This window comes from Hyperolius riggenbachi, chromosome 3 (assembly GCF_040937935.1).
Source record: "Hyperolius riggenbachi isolate aHypRig1 chromosome 3, aHypRig1.pri, whole genome shotgun sequence".
NCBI lineage: Eukaryota > Metazoa > Chordata > Amphibia > Anura > Hyperoliidae > Hyperolius > Hyperolius riggenbachi.
This window is the reverse complement of record NC_090648.1, coordinates 204,522,014-204,545,316: the sequence shown is the minus strand read 5'-3', so window position 1 is coordinate 204,545,316 and position 23,303 is coordinate 204,522,014. Positions and strand designations below refer to the sequence as shown.

At 40.7% G+C, this 23,303-nt stretch overlaps 1 protein-coding gene across 1 annotated transcript in view; it reads right to left on the bottom strand.

Annotated features, from left to right (window-relative positions):
- The window catches only part of LOC137563302 (proprotein convertase subtilisin/kexin type 5-like), a 200,730-nt gene that overhangs the window by 107,368 nt on the left and 70,059 nt on the right, over positions 1–23,303 (bottom strand). The window contains exon 10 of the mRNA XM_068275591.1: positions 14,008–14,250. Coding sequence (XP_068131692.1) covers positions 14,008–14,250 — 243 coding nt within the window. The remainder of the gene's footprint in view (positions 1–14,007; positions 14,251–23,303) is intronic.

The window sequence follows — 23,303 nt, the reverse complement described above, 5'->3', positions numbered from 1 at the left end:
CAAACACACATAACGCAGCAAATGTATTGCTAAATGCACAGCATGCAGCACCTTCTAAATATTGTTACACGTTACACACAACGAAACGTGTGCACTGTGAATGTTGCACAGACTTTGTATTGCTGTGCGTTGGTCTGCATTATAATTTTTTATAATGTACGACTTTAACGTCCCACTGTGAAAGAGGCCTTAAAGCCGTTGTAACATTCAAAAATAAAACAATTCCAAATAATAGTGTCTCAAAAAGATCCCTATACAGTGGCTTGCAAAAGTATTCGGCCCCCTTGAAGTTTTCCACATTTTGTCACATTACTGCCACAAACATGAATCAGTTTTATTGAAATTATAGATGAAAGACCAATACAAAGTGGTGTACACGTGAGAAGTGAAACGAAAATCATACATGATTCCAAACATTTTTTTTACAAATCAATAACTGCAAAGTGGGGTGTGCATAATTATTCAGCCCCCTTTGGTCTGAGTGCAGTCAGTTGCCCATAGACATTGCCTGATGAGTGCTAATGACTAAAAAGAGTGCACCTGTGTGTAATCTAATGTCAGTACAAATACAGCTGCTCTGTGACGACCTCAGAGGTTGTCTAAGAGAATATTGGGAGCAACAACACCATGAAGTCCAAAGAACACACCAGACAGGTCAGGGATCAAGTTATTGAGAAATTTAAAGCATGCTTAGGCTACAAAAAGATTTCCAAAGCCTTGAACATCCCACGGAGCACTGTTCAAGCGATCATTCAGAAATGGAAGGAGTATGGCACAACTGCAAACCTACCAAGACAAGGCCGTCCAATTAAACTCACAGGCCGAACAAGGAGAGCGCTGATCAGAAATGCTGTCAAGAGGCCCATGGTGACTCTGGACGAACTGCAGAGATCTACAGCTCAGGTGGGGAATCTGTCCATAGGACAACTATTAGTCGTGCACTGCACAAAATTGGCCTTTATGGAAGAGTGGTAAGAAGAAAGGCATTGTTAACAGAAAAGCATAGAAAGTCCTGGTTGCAGTTTGCCACAAGCCATGTGGGGGACACAGAAAACATGTGGAAGAAGGTGCTCTGGTCAGATGAGACCAAAACAGAACTTTTTGGCCAAAATGCAAAACGCTATGTGTGGCATAAAAACTAACACTGCACATCACTCTGAACACACCATCCCCACTGTCAAATATGGTGGTGGCAGTATCATGCTCTGGGGGTGCTTCTCTTCAGCAGGGACAGGGAAGCTGGTCAGAGTTGATGGGAAGATGGATGGAGCCAAATACAGGGCAATCTTGGAAGAAAACCTCTTGGAGTCTGCAAAAGACTTGAGACTGGGGCGGAGGTTCACCTTCCAGCAGGACAACGACCCTAAACATAAAAACAGGGCAACAATGGAATGGTTTAAAACAAAACATATCCATGTGTTAGAATGGCCCAGTCAAAGTCCAGATCTAAATCCAATCGAAAATCTGTGGCAAGATCTGAAAACTGCTTTTCACAAATGCTGTCCATCTAATCTGACTGAGCTGGAGCTGTTTTGCAAAGAAGAATGGCCAAGGATTTCAGTCTCTAGATGTGCAAAGCTGGTAGAGACATACCCTAAAAGACTGGCAGCTGTAATTGCAGCAAAAGGTGGTTCAACAAAGTATTGACTCAGGGGGGCTGAATAATTACGCACACCCCACTTTGCAGTTATTTATTTGTAAAAAATGTTTGGAATCATGTATGATTTACGTTCTATTTCTCATGTGTACACCACTTTGTATTGGTCTTTGACGTGGAATTCCAATAAAATTGATTCATGTTTGTGGCAGTAATATGACAAAATGTGGAAAACTTCAAGGGGGCCGAATACTTTTGCAAGCCACTGTATGTCCTCCATTTTTGTTCATTTTACCAGGTCTGGGTGCCTTTGCCTAGCTTTATTTTTTAGCTACAGTAACAATCTTCCAGTCAAATGGTATTTTCTTGAAATTCTCCTATGTGGATAAGTAAAAAGTTCTTTGCACAACTAAATTCACTATTGAGTAGCTTCATTTGGAACGACAACACTCCTCGTATTAGTCTTCGGAAACTACAGCGCCCTTGGACGGAGGGAGGACTGGCCTTTCCTAACTTTTACAAGTATTTTATAGCCAGTCAGTTGGTGACGGCTCATTGGTGGCTTGCTCAGGATCGAACAAACGCTTCCATGGTTTTGGACGCGGCGCAATTGGGGTCATATGAGGCTCTTGCCCAAATTCTTTATAGAGGACTGAAAGCACCCTACCCCTTAACACATAATATGAACGTTGTTATTAGAGCCTGGAATTTAGTACACTCCTGGTACAACGCCCCTGCTCACAGGTTGTCTCCACATATCCCACTGTGGAACAATCCCACTCTTGATCAATTTTACACCATTCCCGACCCAATAATCTGGATAAAGAAGGGCATCTCCCGGTTATCGCACATCATATCCAACGGCACCTTAACTAACTTCGACAATCTCAAGGATAGTTTTTCTCTCCCTAACAACTATTTTTTTCGATATATACAATTGAGACATGCTTTGCATGCACAATTTACTAGGGGTTCAGTGAGTGTACAAACGTCGGAAATAGAGGATATTCTCAGAAAGGAGAATCTTACAAAAACTCTCTCTACGCTTTATCAACATATAATACTTCTTACTGAACCCCACTCCACTGTTTATAAACAACCATGGTCATCGTTAATCCCTACCATTGATGACGAGGACTGGGAGAATGCCCTCATTAAACCATTCGAATATTTAATTGCCTCCAGAGACAAGTTAATCCAATTTAAAATACTACACAGAGCTTACATGACCCCTAACAGACTTACTAGATTCAATCCTTCAAACCCTGCCTCTTGCTGGAGGTGCGGTGAAGAATCTGCAAACTTTGATCATGTCTTCTGGGCATGCCCTAAAATAGCTCCAAATTGGGAAGAAATCTGTAAGTACATCTCTAGAATAACCAACATTCGAGTTTCTCCTGAACCATTACACTGCCTGCTGGGTGAAGTGACGACCCTAGCTCCTACTAGAGCTCATAGAACTCTACTGGGATTATTACTATTCTACTACAGAAAAAGCATTTTACTACAGTGGAAGCAACCAGATCCTCCATCTCTCTCTTATTGGAAAAGTCTTATAAATTCATCTCTGCACCTGTATAAGGCAGCGTACATTGCCAGAGGTTGCCCAACCAAATTCCAGAAAGTATGGGGAGTATGGATAAAGAACCGAGAAACGGTTTCGTCAGACTGAAATATCACCCTAACTTAAATCTTTATATTAGACGAATATTGGGGTTTTATCAGTTAATTAGTGTCTGAGACTGTATGAGGACTCACTGTTTCTCTCTCACGGGATGGGAGTGGGGAGGAAGGGGTGTCTATAATAATAAAGGTACGCACATACTAAAAATTAATGTGTTCATTGGTGATATGACACATTAGTACACTGTATGTACTCAGATAACAAAATCTGTATTTAAATTGCCATTATTTGTACAGTTGCTGTCTGATGTGCAAGCTTCCCTTATTGACTTCTTCTTGTTGGTTGTATGTTATAATCCCCAATTGTATGTTTCTGGGGACTGTTGAATTTATTTGTTTGTTCTCTTTTTCTTAAAACAAATAAAAAGAAACTTTAAAAAAAAAAAAAATGGTATTTTCTTGAACCATTCCTGGCCCCACAAATCAAGGTCACCATTCCCTACAATATATACGTTAAGCATGAATTTGGGATAATTTTATAGTGCCTCGACTCTAACCACATCCCTTGGTAGTGTTTTCTCCCAGTTATATGATACATATTTGTAGAAGCAGATGGGCTCCTACAAATACACCTTTAACCAACTGGTCTTAACCTAACTTCTGATATTATGAGTGTGTCATTAATGAGAGCTTGGATCCTGTGTCAAACCTTATCTTAGCAAAGATTTCTCCTACTTTTGGTCGCAGTCAGGTTGGTCACTACCAGCATGCTAAACATTCATATTTTCTACTTCTAGTTCCCCATATAGTAACATTACTGAGGTCATGTATCTGATAATAAGACTGAGTTTATGTACAGTGGTGTGAAAAACTATTTGCCCCCTTCCTGATTTCTTATTCTTTTGCATGTTTGTCACATTTAAATGTTTCTGCTCATCAAAAACCGTTAACTATTAGTCAAAGATAACATAACTGAACACAAAATGCAGTTTTAAATGATGGTTTTTTATTATTTAGTGAGAAAAAAACCTCAAAACCTACATGGCCCTGTGTGAAAAAGAAATTGCCCCTGAACCTAATAACTGTTTGGGCCACCCTTAGCAGCAATAAGTGCAATCAAGCGTTTGTGATAACTTGCAACAAGTCTTTTACAGCGCTCTGGAGGAATTTTGGCCCACTCATCTTTGCAGAATTGTTGTAATTCAGCTTTATTTGAGGGTTTTCTAGCATGAACCGCCTTTTTAAGGTCATGCCACACCATCTCAATAGGATTCAGGTCAGGACTTTGACTAAGCCACTCTAAAGTCTTCATTTTGTTTTTCTTCAGCCATTCAGAGGTGGATTTGCTGGTGTGTTTTGGGTCATTGTCCTGCTGCAGCACCCAAGATCGCTTCAGCTTGAGTTGACGAACAGATGGCCGGACATTCTCCTTCAGGATTTTTTGGTAGACAGTAGAATTCATGGTTCCATCTATCACAGCAAGCCTTCCGGGTCCTGAAGCAGCAAAACAACAGCAGACCATCACACTACCACCACCATATTTTACTGCTGGTATGATGTTCTTTTGCTGAAATGCTGTGTTACTTCTACGCCAGATGTAACGGGACACGTACCTTCCAAAAAGTTCAACTTTTGTCTCGTCGGTCCACAAGGTATTTTGCCAAAAGTCTTGGCAATCATTGAGATTTTTTTTAGCAAGATTGAGACGTGCTTTAATGTTCTTTTTGCTTAAAAGTGGTTTGCGCCTTGGATATCTGCCATGCAGGCCATTTTCGCACAGTCTCTTTCTTATGGTGGAGTCGTGAACACTGACCTCAATTGAGGCAAGTGAGGCCTGCAGTTCTTTAGATGTTGTCCTGGGGTCTTTTGTGCCCTCTCGGATGAGTTTTCTCTGCTCTCTTGGAGTAATTTTGGCCGGCCGGCCACTCCTGGGAAGGTTCATCACTGTTCCATGTTTTTGCCATTTGTGGATAATGGCTCTCACTGTGGTTCGCTGGAGTCCCAAAGCTTTAGAAATGGCTTTATAACCTTTACCAGACTGATAGATCTCAATTACAGTACTTTTGTTTTCATTGGTTCCTGAATTTCTTTGGATCTTGACATGGTGTCTAGCTTTTGAGGTGCTTTTGGTCTACTTTGTGTCAGATAGCTCCTAGTTAAGTGATTTCTTGATTGAAACAGGTGTGGCAGTAATCAGGCCTGGGGGTGACTGCAGAAATTGAACTCAGGTGTGATAAACCACAGTTAAGTTATTTTTTAACAAAGGGGGCAATCACTTTTTCACACAGGGCCATGTAGATTTGGAGGTTTTTTTTCTCACTAAATAATAAAAACCATCATTTAAAACTGCATTTTGTGTTCAATTATGTTATCTTTGACTAATAGTTAACGGGTTTTGATGAGCAGAAACATTTAAGTGTGACAAACATGCAAAAGAATAAGAAATCAGGAAGGGGGCAAATAGTTTTTCACACCACTGTATATCTGGTTCCATGTTCTGCATCATTTCATCTTTAATGTTATTCTGTACTTCCAGGATGTCTTTTGCAGCAGTCATCCATTGCTAATGCAATGTCAGTCACTCTCCTAAAATCAATTTTATCTTTTATCATCAACAATTTTTTATGTTCTCACAGTGTAACCTAAATCTGTCTTTAAGTGCATCATTCAATCCCTTGTTGCAGTGCTCTGCTAGTTTCTGTAGCTCTGTTCATTCTCTTGTTGGTTTCTGTTGTAAATGCTGAATCTTTCAGCTTTGACCAAAGCTTGTGGTGAGAGGGGCGGGCTCTTGTACATTTTTTATAATTTCTGTACAGATTTTAAAAGAAGACATCCCTGAAGCTGTAAAGATATGCACAAGGCTATATGTGTTCTCCCATGACATTAGCAAAGCTACCACATCGCTTTTCCTGTAAGTATATCATTAACTTTAAAGAGACTCCGTAACAAAAATTGCATCCTGTTTTTTATCATCCTACAAGTTCCAAAAGCTATTCTAATGTGCTCTGGCTTACTGCAGCACTTTATACTATCACTGTCTCTGTAATAAATCAACTGATCTCTCTCTTGTCAGACTTGTCAGCCTGTGTCTGGAAGGCTGCCAAGTTCTTCAGTGTTGTGGTTCTGTGATGCATCTCCCCCCTCCAGGCCCCTCTCTGCACACTGCCTGTGTGTTATTTAGATTAGAGCAGCTTCTCTCTGCTCTCTTATCTTTTACAAGCTGGATAAATCCTCCTCTGAGCTGGCTGGGCTTTCACATACTGAGGAATTACATACAGGCAGAGCTGTCTGCACTCTGCAGGAAGAAACAGCCTGACACTTCAGTGGAAGATAGCTGCAGGGGGAAAGAAACACACAAATGATCTCTTGAGATTCAAAAGAAAGGGTGTATACAGCCTGCTTGTGTATGAATGTATTTTCTATGTGTGGACATACTGTACATCAACCTATTTCCTGTTTTGGTGGCCATTTTGTTTGTTTATAAAAAAACTTTTAAAAACTGTTTTTAACCACTTTTAATGCGGCGAGGAGCGGCGAAATTGTGACAGAGGGTAATAGGAGATGTCCCCTAACGCACTGGTATGTTTACTTTTGTGCGATTTTAACAATACAGATTCTCTTTAAGTGTTCTAGTCCCTCCATATCAGTTTGCTATGGAATTTGAATTTATCATTTAAATTCGGAAATTACGATGTCTCCCCATCACCAGAGTCTGCTTTATGTCATGTTGAGGATTCTATTGATCTTATCAATTTAGATAGGATGCCTGGCAAAGCCTCCTCAGTAACAGTTAAGGCATCTAATTACATTTATGTTTGCTAAAGAATGTTTCTCCTCTGTATGTCAGTGTATATAAGCTGTGTTTTTCAGTTTTGGTCAGGAACCAGTCTGACAAAGGCTTTTTATAAGTCGAAAGCTCACTGTTTATCCATCTCTAAGTTAGCCAATAAATGGTATCATCCTGATTCAAAACTTCTTGCTTTTACTCATGGCTAACACGGTACAACACTTTACTGCTTCTAGTTTTCTATGGAGAATTCATATACCTAAATTTTACCAATGTCTCCTGCCATGTTTCTGGAACTCATTAGATTTTACAGTGACCTACAAGGATGTGTTTGCTTTCATTGCTGTACCTGTCTGAACTGTTAATAGCTTACATCTTCCTCAGTTATATCCCATTAGCATTACCACTGTTACTTCTGGTAGTTCATATTTCTTTCCTGTATTTCTAGGAGACTGAAACTAAGAAAAGGCTTACTATCAGTGCATGGGTAAGACTAAAGGTGCATACACACATCAGACTATAGTCTTTGGGAAATGAAAGATCACAGACCAATCTTTCCACCATTCATGTAGTATGAGAGCCATACCTTCACAGTCTATTCTATGGAGCTGAACTCCCCATCAGAAATTTTTTTTTGCAAGATGCTGCACACAAAGATGCTGTACAGATACAAAAGATCAGTATCTGCAAAAGATCTGTTCCTGCCAAAAATCCATTCCTGCAAATTGCAATGATAGTCTATGAGATCTGCAGATTATCATACACACATGATTTAACTGACATTCATCTGCAGATCAGATCCACCAGGATGGATTTTCAGATCTGCGGATGATTGCTTGATCTGCAGATGAATGTCAGTTAAATCATGTGTGTATGATGATCTGCAGATCTCATAGACTATGAATGCAATTTGCAGGAATGGATTTTTGACGGGAACAGATCTTTTTCAGATACTGATCTTTTGTGTCTGTACAGCATCTTTGTGTGCAGCATCTTGCAAAGATTTTTTTCTGATGTGGAGTTCAGCTCCATAGAAAAGACTGTGTAGAGTATGGCTCTCATACTACATGAAGGGTGGTAAGATTGGTCTGTGATCTTTCATTTTCCAAAGACTATAGTCTGATGTGTGTATGAGCTTAGGGTAGGAGGCAAGTTCATTATTATTATTTGGCATTTATATAGCTCCAACATCTTTCACAATACTGTACAGAGTATATATTGTTTTGTCACTTTATTGTCCCTCAAAGGGACTCACAATATAATCCCTACCATAGTCATATGTCTAGGCATGTATTGTGTAATGCATATATCATAGTCTAGTGCCAATTTTAGAGGGAAGCCAACTAACTTATCTGTATGTTTTTGGGATGTGGGAGGAGTGGCTGGAGGAAACCCATGCAGACACGGGGAGAACATAAAAACACTGTGCAGCAGATAGTGCCCTGGCTGGGATACGTACCAGGGACACAGAACTGCAAGGCGAGAATGCTAACCACTATTAGCCACCATGCTGCCTCTTTAGAGTTTAGAGTTATGCTAGCAACAGGGTCAGTGCCTGGAGAGATAACAGGTTCTGCTGTAGACAAATTGTTCCATTAGCAGGTTAAAAAGTAATTCGTTCAGGATAGAGGTACACTTCACAGCTGCCTGTGTTGTTTTTTTTTTTTTTGCTATACTTAAAATTTAGGTCACACTCAGTGACAATTAAGAGGCAAAATGACAAACTTAGAGGTATCAGTGACATACATACCAACTTAGATTTATGCCACTGAGTATATACATATAATTTTTTTGCCAATGTCACTATTTCTACAGGGAATACGTAATATGTTTTACACATTTATTTGTATCTATAAGTTCTATCGCATTTTTAAATACTGCATATTTTTCTGTTTATCTTTCCTGTGCCTGACCTCCAAGCGGCTGCTGAGGTTGGACAGCGTGACCTAAATTGTACACTACCACAAAAACACAAGCAGCTGTAAGTTTATCTCTATGCCGAATTCATTCTTTTTCTGAAATCCCATTGACTTGCAAAGGAACATTTTGTCTTTATGCTGTGGCCAGGTGCCTCTTCTGAGAAGGTGGCATTTTATATGCTACAGCAGAACCTGTTATTATTTCCCTCTTGCTGCCCACTCATGCTAGTTCCTCTTCAGCAGATCTCATAAAAGAGCCATTCATTGAGGAGCAATGAATGACTGCACCGCTTTCCTTGCAACTAGTTTTTCTGGCCACCAATCTATAGCTGTACTATGTGCCAGACAAGCCGCGCAAGGAAGTGTGAATTTCCTTCCGAGACCCCATTATTATTCTTTCCGTCGAGAGACTTTTTGACCCTCTTAATTATGTATTTTCTGTGTTCTTTACCACTTTATCGCCACTTTGGAAATTTGATTTACTTGCCTCATGTTATAGAACTACAGTGTGTGTGTGTGTGTGTGTGTGTGTGTGTGTGTGTGTGTGTGTGTGTGTGTGTGTGTGTGTGTGTGTGTGTGTGTGTGTGTGTGTGTGTGTGTTGTAGGGGAAAGGAAGTCTGCAATACAGCAGAAAGGGCCTTACCTTAATGATTGTGTGTGTGTGTGTGTGTGTGTGTGTGTGTGTGTGTGTGTGTGTGTGTGTGTGTGTGTGTGTGTGTGTGTGTGTGTGTGTGTGTGTGTGTGTGTGTGTGTGTGTGTGTGTGTGTGTGTGTGTGTGTGTGTGTTAGGGGAAAGGAACTCTGCAATACACCAGAAAGAGCCTTACCTCAATGATATTACAATTCCTGACAATGGCATACACAGATGTAGAAATTTTATATGCTTTGCAAGGTCAATCATAACTGCGTGCTTACCTATGCACCAATGAAAGCTCTCAGCTTTCAAGATGTAACAGGAGCATCTAATTTTGTGTATGCTGCACAATAAGTTACTATGATATAGAGCAGAGGAGAGCACTGTTGAAAGTGTTTTTAGCCTGTTAGCTGCCCTTCATCGCTTAGAAAGAGATAAATGCATTAATTGGTACTGTGTATAATATAATATAATATATGATTATATATTCACTTTTAAAGCAAACCCGGAGGTAAAAATAAACTTATGAGACAATAATTTGGATGTGTTTTACGAATGGAAAATAGAACAATAGTAACATAGAATAGAGTGCCATGTTTTTATTTTCAGTTTAAGGGCTTCATTCTTAAGATTTAATTCTAAGCAACAGCCATAGCACTTTTGTGATAAATTGATATCATCCAGTTGTAAAACAGAGGTAGAAAATTCAAACCCTTTGAACTCTTCAGCACTACAATTTTATCCGCGCTGTTTCCTCAGCCAGATAAAAGTGTTTTGCCTTTTATTTATTTTTCAGGGCTGCTTTGCAAAGATGCGTTTTTTTAGCACTTGCTGTACAAGAAAACAAAAAGTGACTTCAAAAAAAGGGGTTTCTGGCAGAGACATGCTTTTTCCTTATCTTCTTTAAGATACTCTTTAAGTGAATGTTTGAATGCCATCTTTATGCTCAGCTCTACCACATGGCAAGTTACTAATTTAAAACATGCATCCATTAAACCATCAGAACATCTACTCTTTTCCTTATTACAGCTCACTTTTAACTTATGTAATAAAGTAAAGCTATTAATTACAGTGCTGATGTATGTAAGATTCCATAATGACAACTCCAGTATTTCTACCCTGAAATGTTTGGCCTGGCCTACTATTGATTTTATGGGGGAGTATGAGGTACGGAGAGAATAAGGTAGTGTGTGATCAAGCAGGCAACAGGGGCCAGTGTGATAGGTGCAGTGCTTTGCATTGCTTAACAACACAGTGCTTTGCATTGCTTAAAGCGGAATATAACCCTGCATTTCAACTTTGCTCTAAAATATTATTTACAGCATATTATATGCAAAAAGCATTTTTTTTTTTACTAGACCAGCATTGGAAGGGTTACACACAGAGGTTTAAAGGTCCTGGAGAGATATGCAGAAGTTCAGATAGATACATTCTATTTAGTTACATGTATCTATTGATAAACAGTTACACACTATTTGGCTGTCGTCCAAGCTCCTTCTCAGTGAGAGAGATGAGTCACATTCAACACTTAGATACATTATGTAAACAAAATGTATCTATTCCAGCTTCGGATGCGTCTGCAGAAATCTAAAGGAACTTTAAAGCCCTGTGTAACCCTTCCAATGCTGGTCTAGTAAAAAAAAAAAAATGCTGGTTGCATATAATATACTGTAAATAATGTTTTAGAGCAAAGTTGAAATGCAGGGTTATATTCCGCTTTAATACTAATTGGCTATAGAGGTTTAGGAACCCTCAGCAATATTCTGTGATGGGCTGTCCACTGCTTAGACACTGTAGACAGCATCATTTGAGGTCACTGAATCCTATCCTGTCCTGTAATGCAGTCTCCTTGCTGGTATAAAGATAGCTTTTTAGGATCCTTTTAGTTAAAGTCAACATATATGTTGTCTTTTGTTCCTAGCACTTATATACATAAATCCATATTCCATAACCTCTTCTCTCTAGTTGTGCGAGTCAATGTAAGTTAACCACTTGAGGACCGGCTGACATATGTCAGATCTGTGCTGGGTGGGCTCTTCAGCCCACAGCACAGATCGTGTAATAGGCAGGGCGATCAGACTTCCCCCCTTTTTTCCCCACTAGAGGGATGTCCTGCTGGGGGTCTGATCGCCGCCGCTGCCTTGTGCCTTGCGGGGGGGCTCCACAAAGCCCCCCTCCGCTGCGCTATCCCACCCTCCCTTTCCTTCCCTCCCTCCCCTCCTTCCCATGGGCGGTACAGGACAGCGATCAGTCCTGTACCGCCTCTGATAGGCTTCAGCCTATCAGATGCCGGCGATCCCCGGCCAATCAGAGGCCGGGGATTGCCGATCTCCTTTACGGCGCTGCTGCGACAGCAGCGCCGTACGCTATAAAAACCGGGGATTTCTTCCCCGCGAGTTTATATTTAGCCTGCAAGCCGCGATCGGAGGCTCGCAGGCTGTTCATGGAGACACCCACCGTGAACTGACATGGAACAGCTGCTCGAACGAGTGGCCATTTCCAAGTAAATCCACTTACGACCAGCCGCCGCCTATCGGCGTTAGGCAGTCGTTAAATTAAAGGGACCCTGTATTGAGAGGGATGTGAAAGGCTGCCTTCTTTTTTACCTTTATACTATGTGGGGAGCAACTACAAATCATGGCCCCTCTAGCAAAACTTTGATGGGGGCCCTAGCAATGTTTATACCCCTTTCCTTGCCTCCCACTGTTGACCCTCACAGCCTTGGAGCCCACCCTTCAAGGGTCATAGAACAAATTTGGCCATCATAATCTTCAAAATGACTATAAGTATCCACAAAAAAAACCTGATCTGAAGGATGGACTTCTGTATTGGAGGGACTGAAGGTTAGTAGTAGCATCTTATAGCTGCTCTCGCAGGACTGCTCCCTTACAGCTACACTCCTGAAACTATGCCAATATTCTGGCTGCAGATCCTGTGTCTCCTAATACCTTCAGCCACTAACTCAGAACAAAGTGCTGCCTGTAATTAAAGGACTGGACATATTAGCTGCGTGCGTGTTTCAGGTGCGCGATTCAGACACTACTGCAGCCAAAACATTTGAAAGTAAATAAATATGGCAGCCTCCATATCCCTCTCATTACAGTTTCCCTTTAAGCATAATTCTGTAAGTACCTTCATTTTAAACAGTAGCAGCCATGTGACTGTGACCTGTGGCTACAAGTGACAGACAAGCTGTCCTTTGCAGACTCCGGAGACACACACACAATCACACACTCAAACACTGGCCACATCACCCCCTCTATCGAAACTAACAGAAAGGATTTTTCTGTGCCAGTTTAGTCAGTCTCTTCAAGAGAACTGAGGGCCATATTTATAAAGAGTGTCTGAGACCAAATATTGGTAGGTTTTTAGAGATCCATGCAGAACTGTCACAGACATCTTAAGAAATCATTAGATAGCGCACATTCCTTCTAAAATTGTTGTAAAATAGGAGGAGCTAGGAAGGTCTCTCAGACAGTGCAGTGTGTGAGGGGAATTCCTGTTGCTGAGGTAACCAACACACCTGCTGTATTGATAGCAGCAGGCTCTGAGGAGGGATTCAGCAGGGAGAGGGGCACATCACAAATCATGTCTAGCCTGCACTCATGGTTAGTCTGCAGTTCTACATCTGTAGAACTGCAATCAAGCACTTCTTAATCTGCGCCAGTTTAGGGATGGATTTGCACTTTTCTTAACTGTAGTGCAGGTCTAGAAATTCATGCTGAATTGCCACTATTACCTAGGATTTAAGAAGGTTCTTATTATCATGCAGAACTGTTCTCCCTGCTGGTTAGAACAGGTTAAGAAAAAAAAATTGTCGGTAATGCGTTAATAAATCTCTCCCTGAACACTTGGAAGTAAAAAAGTAGAGTGTGCCGGGGGAAGGAGGGGGGGAAGGGGATTTTAAACTTAGGTACGAGTACAGAGTTGTTCTCACATCTATGTACTACATCTTCCTACATGCATAGTGGTGCATGCATGCATGACTCCGCCAGCACGTTGAAAATACAGCAGCTCCAGCCTCTCCGGGGAGAAGATGGCAGATCCCATAGGGACCAAGGTATCACCTGTAGGTAGGTAGGGTAGTGGCGGCACTCAACTCAAACAGCACACTCCATCACAAACTTCCCTTATGGGGGCAATTCATTTTTTAAAATTGTAGTTCCAGATCCTTAGTTGCCTTTAACATAACTTAATTGGATGGGGTAGAGAGCAGCAGATCAGTCACACCTCCCAGGATGCATTGTCCGTCTACTAAACTCTATGGAGAAGAGTAAGGAGCACAGCTGGTCACGTGACTGCCACTGTTTACATCAACTCAAATGTATTTAGAGGATTTTTAATTTCTAACATTTAATTTAAACAACTAGAGAATGGACACATTGGTTGCCATTTAATTTAAATTAGGAAGGCTTTACATTCTGGAATATAAAACATAAATTGCATACCTTGACACTCTGTGACCTCTTTGTTGTAGAAGGTTCCGCTGGGACAGCTGGTCAGACACCTGCCTTGGTACAGCTTGTAGCTGGCAGGAGAGCATGTCTCACAGTCATCGTCTGCTGGCCCCGAGCATGTTTCACAGCTAATGTGACAGGAAACACACCTTCCTGCATCCAGATCCTCATAGTAACCATCAGGACATGTAGCCTTGCAGGTGCCATTAAAGAGAAGATATAAGTAGCTGCATTCTTTCAAAAGGAAACACAGAAATCATTTAGTATTTGTGCCAGCAAGACAGCTCTTCATAAATAATTTCACTACTGTGCTTTCTGCGTTTAGTCTGTGCAGTGCATGCTATCCACTCTCTATATCTCTAGTGTCTTACCGCTTCTTGCACAAGAAATTCATACTAAAATTACTACTTTCAACCACCTTAAAATATAAAAAATATCCCCTTTTTTTATATTATACAATGCAACTTATTATAATGGCAACAGGAAAAGGAACAAAGGAAATACAACAAGGATAATTTTATAGGCCCAGAGTGTTCTCATATCTTTTCCTCACATTATCTATAAAATACCCCTTTAGTACTTTTCACTCAAAATGTTATTCAAAATTAAATTAAATGTAATATTACTTTTTTTTGTTAGGAGCTGAAAAGTTACAATAGGAAAAATGTTTTTGAAATGAAGCTGAATGATAGATAATGAATCTCCCCTATAAGTATTGCAGCTGTAGATCCCTGGTGAAAGCAGTGTGTATTTGCTGCTGGCTGGGGTTTCCTCATTGTCATTTGTGGAAAACTTCAATGCTTTTGCCAGGGATCATTACAGCCACAATAATGCTGTATAAGAATCCCTTACAAATATACATATTTTCTGTATTAAAAAATGCATTTAAAAATAAATATATCTATATATAAGGTAGCGCCCCATATCATAGGCACTGCTATTTACCCACTGTAATCACTCTTTTTATCTTGTAGGTTGTTTTGCACATATTATCTATAAAGCAGCTACAGGGGGAACAGATACTAGACCACTACTTTGTTATACTGCAAAATGGAAAGATGCATTTTTCTTAACTTGAGGACTTATGGAGGCTCCTCTAAAACTATTGGTTTTCAGTGTAGACCTGTAGATGCTCCACAGAGAGCTATATGTAGTGCAAATGCATGGGGATGGGGAAAGGAAGGCAACACAATTTAATAATAAAATAATGACAAAAGAAGAACACAGATTAAAAAGCGATATTAACCACTTGCCGACCGCACGCTTATACCGTGCGTCGGCAAAGTGGCAGCTGCAGGACCAGCGACGCAGTACTGCGTCGCAAGCTGCAGGCTGATTAATTAGGAAGCAGCCGCTCGCGCGAGCGGCTGCTTCCTGTCAAATCACGGCGGGGGGCTCCGTGAATAGCCTGCGGGCCGCCGATGGCGGCTCGCAGGCTGAATGTAAACACAAGCGGAAATAATCCGCTTTGTTTACATTGTACGGCGCTGCTGCGCAGCAGCGCCGTAAGGCAGATCGGCGATCCCCGGCCAATCAGCGGCCGGGGATCGCCGCCATGTGACAGGGGATGTCCCGTCACTGGCTGCACAGGACGGATAGCGTCCTGTGCAGCCTCGATCGCCGGGGGGGGCCAGGTAGGAGAGGGAGGGGGAGGATTTCGCCGCGGAGGGGGGCTTTGAGGTGCCCCCCCCCCGCAACACCCAGGCAGGCAGGAGAGATCAGACCTCCCCCTGCACATCATCCCCATAGGGGGGAAAAAGGGGGGGCAATCTGATCTCTCTGCCTGCAACCTGATCTGTGCTGGGGGCTGCAGAGCCCACCCAGCACAGATCACTCAAAACAGCGCTGGTCCTTAAGGGGGGGTAAAGGGTGGGTCATCAAGTGGTTAAACTCTGAAATAATATTTGATAAAAAATGTTTTCCTATTTGTTATAACCTATACAGTTATCATATTTGCTTTTGTGCATACGTATTATTATTAATTTAGAAACTACAAGTTCCCAAAGTACAGTTTTATTTGCTCTGACAGCTGCCATTGCATTTTATATTGTAATGTACCCAGTAATGATTTCTTTTTTTTTTTTTTACTAAAAGTTTTTATTTTAAATTTTCCATACTTACAACATACAACATGTCATTGCATAACATAGCATATCATACCATAAGTTGGTACAAGACAGGAGCTTAGTATCTGGTTTTAAAGAAATCTGTACATGCTATTGTGTAGATACGTATACATCAAGGGCTCTTTATCTATATCATGACTGCAAGGTAAGTCGGTTGCATAGATTTGTCATAATGCAATTAAATACAACACATCTAGAGTCTTATGAAGGGTAATATACAGTTTTGCATAGTCTTGTAAAAGTGTTGCGGGAACACTTGTAACCATTTTTAATCTCTAGCCCCTGGCTGACTGATGTTATCACTAAGCAATCTCATCAAGGTTTGTATTATGTCATTGACGTACCTGGTCTTGGTCTTGATAATGACTAACAAAGACTGACAAACTATCTACTCTACTACTACTATATCTACAAAAACATTTCAAGCTTCCTCCTCCTCCTATTTATTCATTTATTTCCCTTATTTACTTATACCCCTTGTTTATTCCTAAGCCTCCACTAAATATAGTTAGGAATGGTAAAGTTTTTATGAACCTAGGTGTAGGGCTGTTCTCCCGAATTTAAATGTGATACTTTAATAAAGGATTCTTTCAGTTTATGTTCCATATTGAGGTTTAGGTTTGCAAGGTTGGCTATATAAGACCAGGGCGGGGGATCAGGGTCCTTCCAGTGCACACATATGGCCTGTCTTGTGGCACACAATAGGTGAGTAATTGTTAATCTATGTGTGTTTGGGAAGGAATCCATCCCTATATGTAGGAGTGTGAGTTCTGGGCTTGGTAGGGTGCTGGTGGCTATTAGGTTCGAGATTTCCTCAAATGTTTGGTTCCATATGGGTTTGATATGAGGACAGTCCCATATTATGTGGGTTAAGGTACTATCTTCACCACAGTTTCTCCAACAATTTTTTTCATGTGATTTGGAATATTTAGCCAATTTACAAGGGGTGATGTACCAATCCAACAATAATTTTAATAGGGTTTCCTAGTGGGATGAGCATTTAGAAAACTTAGAAATATTTTTGGCTGCTCGGCACCACATATCATTTGTTATATTTGTTTTTAGAGCCGAAGACCAGTGTTTTAGATATTTGTCAAGATTTTTTATTGAGTTAGATATTAAGGTTTCATAGCATGTTGCTATTCCTTTTTTAAATTTGCCCGGACTGACAAAATGGGAGTATAGGTCTGTTGGCCATTTAGGCCAATGAGGTTGTGTTGACTGTATAAAGTGGCGGATTTGGAGGAAAGTGTGGAAGTTTTGATTTTCCAATCCAAATTCTTCCTTCAGGTCTTGGAACGATTTTACCCCTGTTTGTGTAATTGTCTGTTGGAGAGTGGATATACCTGCTCTTATCCAGGCATTTACATTAATGTTTTCTATTAGGATTTTAAGACATGAGAGAGGGATATTGGGCGTTGTTCTGGTCTGACCTTTGATTTCTGTTTGTGTCAACAATTTCCAAGCATTAATAGTGGCTATGATTGTGGGGTAGTTTGGTATTTGGATATTTTTCTGTATACATGTTGCTATTAAGAAGTCACTGGGTTGGCATTTTAGTATAGAGCTTTCCACGGAGGCCCATAGTGGTCTATTGTCTTTCAGCCACCATGCCTTTGAAATCTCTAAGTTGCAGGCTAAAGAAAGAGTTTTTAGGCAAGGGAGGCCAAAGCCTCCACATTTTTTTGGGATGATCAGATTTTTGTGAGCTATTCTGTGTTTTTTCCCTGTCCCCCAAATAAAGTCTAAAATGATTCTATTTAGGTCTGAGAAATATCTGTTGGATATTGGGATTGTGACCACTCGAAATATATAGGTTATTTTTGGTAGGGTGAACATTTTAAAGGTTGCCAGCCTACCTACCCATGAGAGAGGGTGTTTATTATAGCCTTGTAGTTCGGTTTTAATTGATTGTAATAGGGGAATATAGTTAAGTTTGTATAGTTTACTAGAGGAGGCCGATAATTTGGTTCCTAGATATGAGATTGATTCTTTAGCCCAGGGGAAGGAGTATTGGGATTTAATTTTGTTTTGAACCTCGGGGGAGATATTATATCCCAGTATAAATGATTTGGATTTGTTTATCTTATAGTAAGAGACCTCCGAGAAGTGATTCAGGTCTTGCATCAGAAAGGGAAGTGAATTTAGTGGTTCCGTAATGGCCAGGATGGTGTCGTCTGCAAACAATCCAATTTTATGGATTTGTTCATTACAGTGTATACCTTTGATTTGGGGGTTATTTCTGATCTTTTGGGCTATAGTTTCCATGATTAAAGTGAATATGAGCGGGGAGAGCGGGCACCCCTGGCGGGTGCCGTTAGTTATATTAAGTATTTTGGATTGAAACCCTGACGACACCACCCTGGCAGATGGTTGGGTATAAAGGGCCATTATTCCAGAGTTAATGTCTCCAGTGATTCCAAATTTAGTTAAAACACTCCTCAGAAAGTTCCAATTTACCCGGTCGAATGCCTTCTCCGCGTCCAAAGATAGGAACAGAGAAGGCATCCGACCGAGCTCCGAGAATTCTCAACAAATCTATAAATCTTCTGGTGCTGTCCCCTGCTTGCCTACCCTTCATAAATCCTACTTGGTCTAAGTTAATTATGTTGGGCAGGACATTTAGTAATCTTGAGGCTAGAATTTTCGCATATAATTTCAAATCTCCGTTGAGGAGTGAGATGGGCCTGTAGTTGGAGGGGCTGCTAGGGTCCTTCCCAGGTTTTGGTATTATTGAGATTGTTGCAGCAAGAAATTCCTGTGGGATAGATCCTGCTTTTAGGAAAGAGTTAAATAGAGTTTTAAGTTTTGGAGCTAGTAGTGTTGCAAACGCCTTGAAGTACTCATTTCCATATCCGTCTGGTCCTGGGGCCTTGTTTGATTTAGAGGAATTGATTCCTTTAATGACTTCAGAGAGTGAAATAGGATTATTAAGAGTTTCTAGGTTTTGGTCTGAAATTTTAGGCAGATGGATACTGTCTAAGAATGTGGCTATGGTTTGGGGGGTGGGTTGAATGGTATCGCGGTCCTTGTTTAAATTGTACAAGGCGCTATAGTAGTCGCTAAAGGCATCTACTATATCTTTTGGGTTCAGTAATTTGGTTTTCGTGAAGGGGTGGATAATCGTTTTAATAGAGGATTTGGCTTGTCTATTCTTGATAATATTAGCCAATTTTTTGCTGGCTTTATTTCCTTGTGAGTAATAAGTAGATCTGGATTTTTTTAATAGGAATTCGTATTCATTTTGTAGTAAGAGTCTGAGTTCCTGTCTTAATTGAAATAAGGTGTTTGCAATTTGGTGGTTGAATGAGCACTTCTAGGCTGTTTCACATTTTTGAATCTCTGTCAATAGGGCGTCCATTTTTTTTTTGTTCTCTCTTTTTGTTTGCACCCATTTTAATTAGAAGACCTCTAATGTGAGCTTTGTGGGATGCCCATATAGTAGCCACTCCAACTTCGCCATTCTCATTTATCATAAAAAATTCTGTTAATGCATTCAATATTTTTTCTCTGTTTTCCTCTGAGGATAGTAATGAGGTGTTCAACTTCCATGCTGGTTTGTTAGGTGATGGACCTGACACATTTAAAGCTAGAGAGACGGGCGCATGGTCTGACCATGATATTTGATGTATTTTTACACTACGGACCCCCTGGAGGGTATGTTTATCTAAAAGAAATAGGTCAATTCTTGACCAAGACTTGTGAACCTTTGAATAAAAGGTGAAGTCTTTTTCAGAGGCGTTTGCCACTCGCCAGGCGTCAAATAGTTGTTCTGTGTGCAAAGTTCCTTGGAGCGAGGGGACCAAATGTCTATTGGGGTGTGTAGAGTCCATCTTGGGATCATGGCATATATTCATGTCTCCTCCAATTATGATAGATCCTTCTCCTAGAAGTTTAATCTTCTTAATCTTTGCTTTGAGGAAGGCAAGTTGTTTCGTATTGGGCGCGTATAAGTTAGCGATGGTATATACGTGGTTGTTTATTTTGCATGTTACTACCAAAAATCGACCTTGGGTGTCTTTAGTCTCTTTTAGGATGGTTAAATTTAAACTTTGATGAAAGGCTATAGCTACACCTCTTTTCTTCTTGTTAAAGTTGTTGAATAGGATGGTTGGGAATTCCTGAAGTTTACAGTAGTGCGGTGTTGAATCGAGTAAGTGGGTCTCTTGAAGGAGAAGGATATCTGGGTGAAGTCTCTGTATTTCTTTCTTTAATGAGAATCTTTTTATGGGAGAATTTAAACCGTTGGTATTGAGAGAAAGGAAGTTAAGGGTCATCATTCATAACAGGTGATGCTTTAGGTGGCCTATGAATTGAGGCTAGATTAAATGTGCATTGTCTCTGGGAGGTTTTAAAAATAAGGGTTAGGAGGATATTTTGGAGTGTATTATGAGGACTAATAAGGAAGCTTGCAAACAGTATATAACACATATTTTACTCACCTAGGTGGAACAACACAAGGAGGTGAGTTTTAAACCGGGGGAAAGAATATTGCCTATACTGGTTGGCAATATTCACTGTTCACTGCAGCAAAAGGACAATGCTGAAGGGATGATGTCACAAACAAACACCAGATGTTGCGGGTCTTGATCCAGCAATCAGGTATTTACTCTCCTTCCTTGGTGAATCTTTCTGGCAGATGTTGTAGCAGCGGCATACGAGATAGGATCATCTAGTTTGATTTTCCAGCTTCTTATCAATTTCTGCCCTCCTTCTACATCAGTAATGATATGCGTGGAGCCGGCTCTTTTAATCAGAAGCTTCAGGGGGTATCCCCATTTGTATTGGATTTGATGGTTTCTTAATGTTGCTGTGATCTGCTGTAAAGATCTGCAAAATTTCAGGGTAGCTGCTGAAAAATCCGGGTAGATCTGTATATTCTGGTAATCATCTTTCAGTGTATTTGGTTTCTGAAGAGCAGTTAGGATAGCCTCTTTAACAAAGTAAAAAGCAAATCTTACGATGATATCTCTGGGAGAGGAAGCCGGTAGATGCTTTGGCTTCGGGACTCTATGTGCCCTCTCAATGATAATGTCTCGCTCAGGTATGGAGAGTGTCAGAGAGCTGACTAATTTCCTAATGTAGGGCTTAATTTGTTCATCTGTTATGGTTTCCGGAACTCCTCTAAGTTTGAGATTTTGCCTCCTATTCCTGTCTTCCATATCTATCATTTTTAGTTTCAGCTGATCTATATCATCAGTGTTTTGATCTAAGGATTCAACCGTTTTATTGTGTTCTTGTGTTAAGATGTTTACTCGATCTTCTATCAAGGCAACCCTCTCTCCCAACACGTTAACTGAGGATTGTATTGAGGTGGATAGTGAGGCAAATTGTGATGTAATCGAGTTTTGGAGGATAATGAGCACATTCTTTAGTGTGTCTTGAGTTAGGGCCTGGTCAGAGGGGCTGATGTCTGCTAGAGATGTATGGAGCTCTGAGTCAGAAAGGGATGCGGCCGTTTCGCCTACCTGTGTGGCGTCTTGCCTGTTTGATAATCTGGGGCGAGACTTCGCTGGGCTACCGCTCGTTGGGGATCCAGATGGCGGTGAGGGACCCTCTGTGTCTGAGCTTATAGCGTTCGTTTCATCCCGATAGGCTGAGTTAGGAGTTTCTGCTGCCGCTTGGACTGGCTGGTCTGCCTCCTGCTGTTTATAGGTTGGAGCGGCGGCGCCATCTTGGAGGCCTCTGTCGGCGCGTGATACACGCTCCTGGAAAAAGTCTGTCAGTTTTTGGGTTCTGCTGCTACCCATCTTTCTTTTCCGGGTAGCGTCTGTCTCCATTGGGTGTTCACCTTCCATGTGGCAGCTTGTTGCCGGGTTTAGGAGTCGGGAAGAGCCGCTTTAGCAAGGCTGGATCACGGAGCTCTCTCCTCAAGCAGCCGTCCTCGTGCGCTGCTAGGCCACGCCCCCCCCCCCCAGTAATGATTTCTGAGCAGCTGTTTGTGTTCTGTACACATTAAAAGAAGTTTCTGCACACAGTCAGGGAATGGTTACATTTCTCTCTGCTACAATTGAAGTGGACCCAAATTAAAAATACAAGATTTCAGAAATAAAATCTATTTTCTAAATTATAATAATAAATAGCAGCCTTTTTTCAGCTGCATGATGACAAATATACAATATTTTACATTTATTGGAGGAACCCCTCCCTTCCTTTCAAATTGCCGGCATTTTTCCGGCAAACTGGTGGAGTAGATGGTGTCCAGCAATGGAGGAATTGCTAATGGCTGCCCCCAGTATAACCCTAGCTATGAAAAGAGAAGGGTGAAAAGCATGCACTGAATTGCTTAGAGGGTTGAAGGAGTGTTTATTTATCTTTGTATGTGTTAGACTGGTGCAACTAAATATTTTTAATTAAAAAAATGTTTGGTTTGGGTCCGCTTTAAGTAAACACAAGATAATGTTATCACCAGTTCGAATGCGGATCTCCCTGCAGAGTGCATTCTATTGAAAACGTAAGTCCTGTGTTTTAACCTTTTGAATGCTGTTCTGCATAAAAAAAATTGTGGTCGTATATATTCTATGCTGTAAATAATCTTTTAGAGCAAAGAAGAAATGCTGGGTTTTATACCACTTTAATGACATGTCATTCAGTTCGCACAGGGGAAACATAACTGAAACAAGAAGCTGTATATATGTGTAAGTATATTATTCTTAGCATTATAGTCTTGGTTAAGAGTATGAAGTCTCCTGTCAGCCATAAATGAATGTACTGTCAAAGATGTATACATGCTTTTTGCATTTAATATGTCTGTATTATTTAGTAACAGATATGCCAACTAGGACATGAACAAAGAATTACTCCAGTGTCTCTCAAATGGCCATAAGGTGGCAGTGCAGACACCCCCTCATTGAATAATATCATGTATACTGTAGGAAATCAGGGATTAGCAACGTTTTTATGAAAACCTCACAACAAAATTAGATTTCACAAAGCACAAAATATCAGGAAACGTTTGAATTTCTTTAGTTTTTCATAACGCATTATTTTCACAGGAATAACTCTCCTTGGTGCTGACTTTTTTTGGTGCTGACATTTAATTTCAAAAATCATCTTATTAATTTATTATTTTTAATATCATTGTTTCTCTCTATGCTGTATGCTGCACATATCCAGCATATCACATATCATTGCAGCTTTTAGGATGCGGTTGACAGGTGA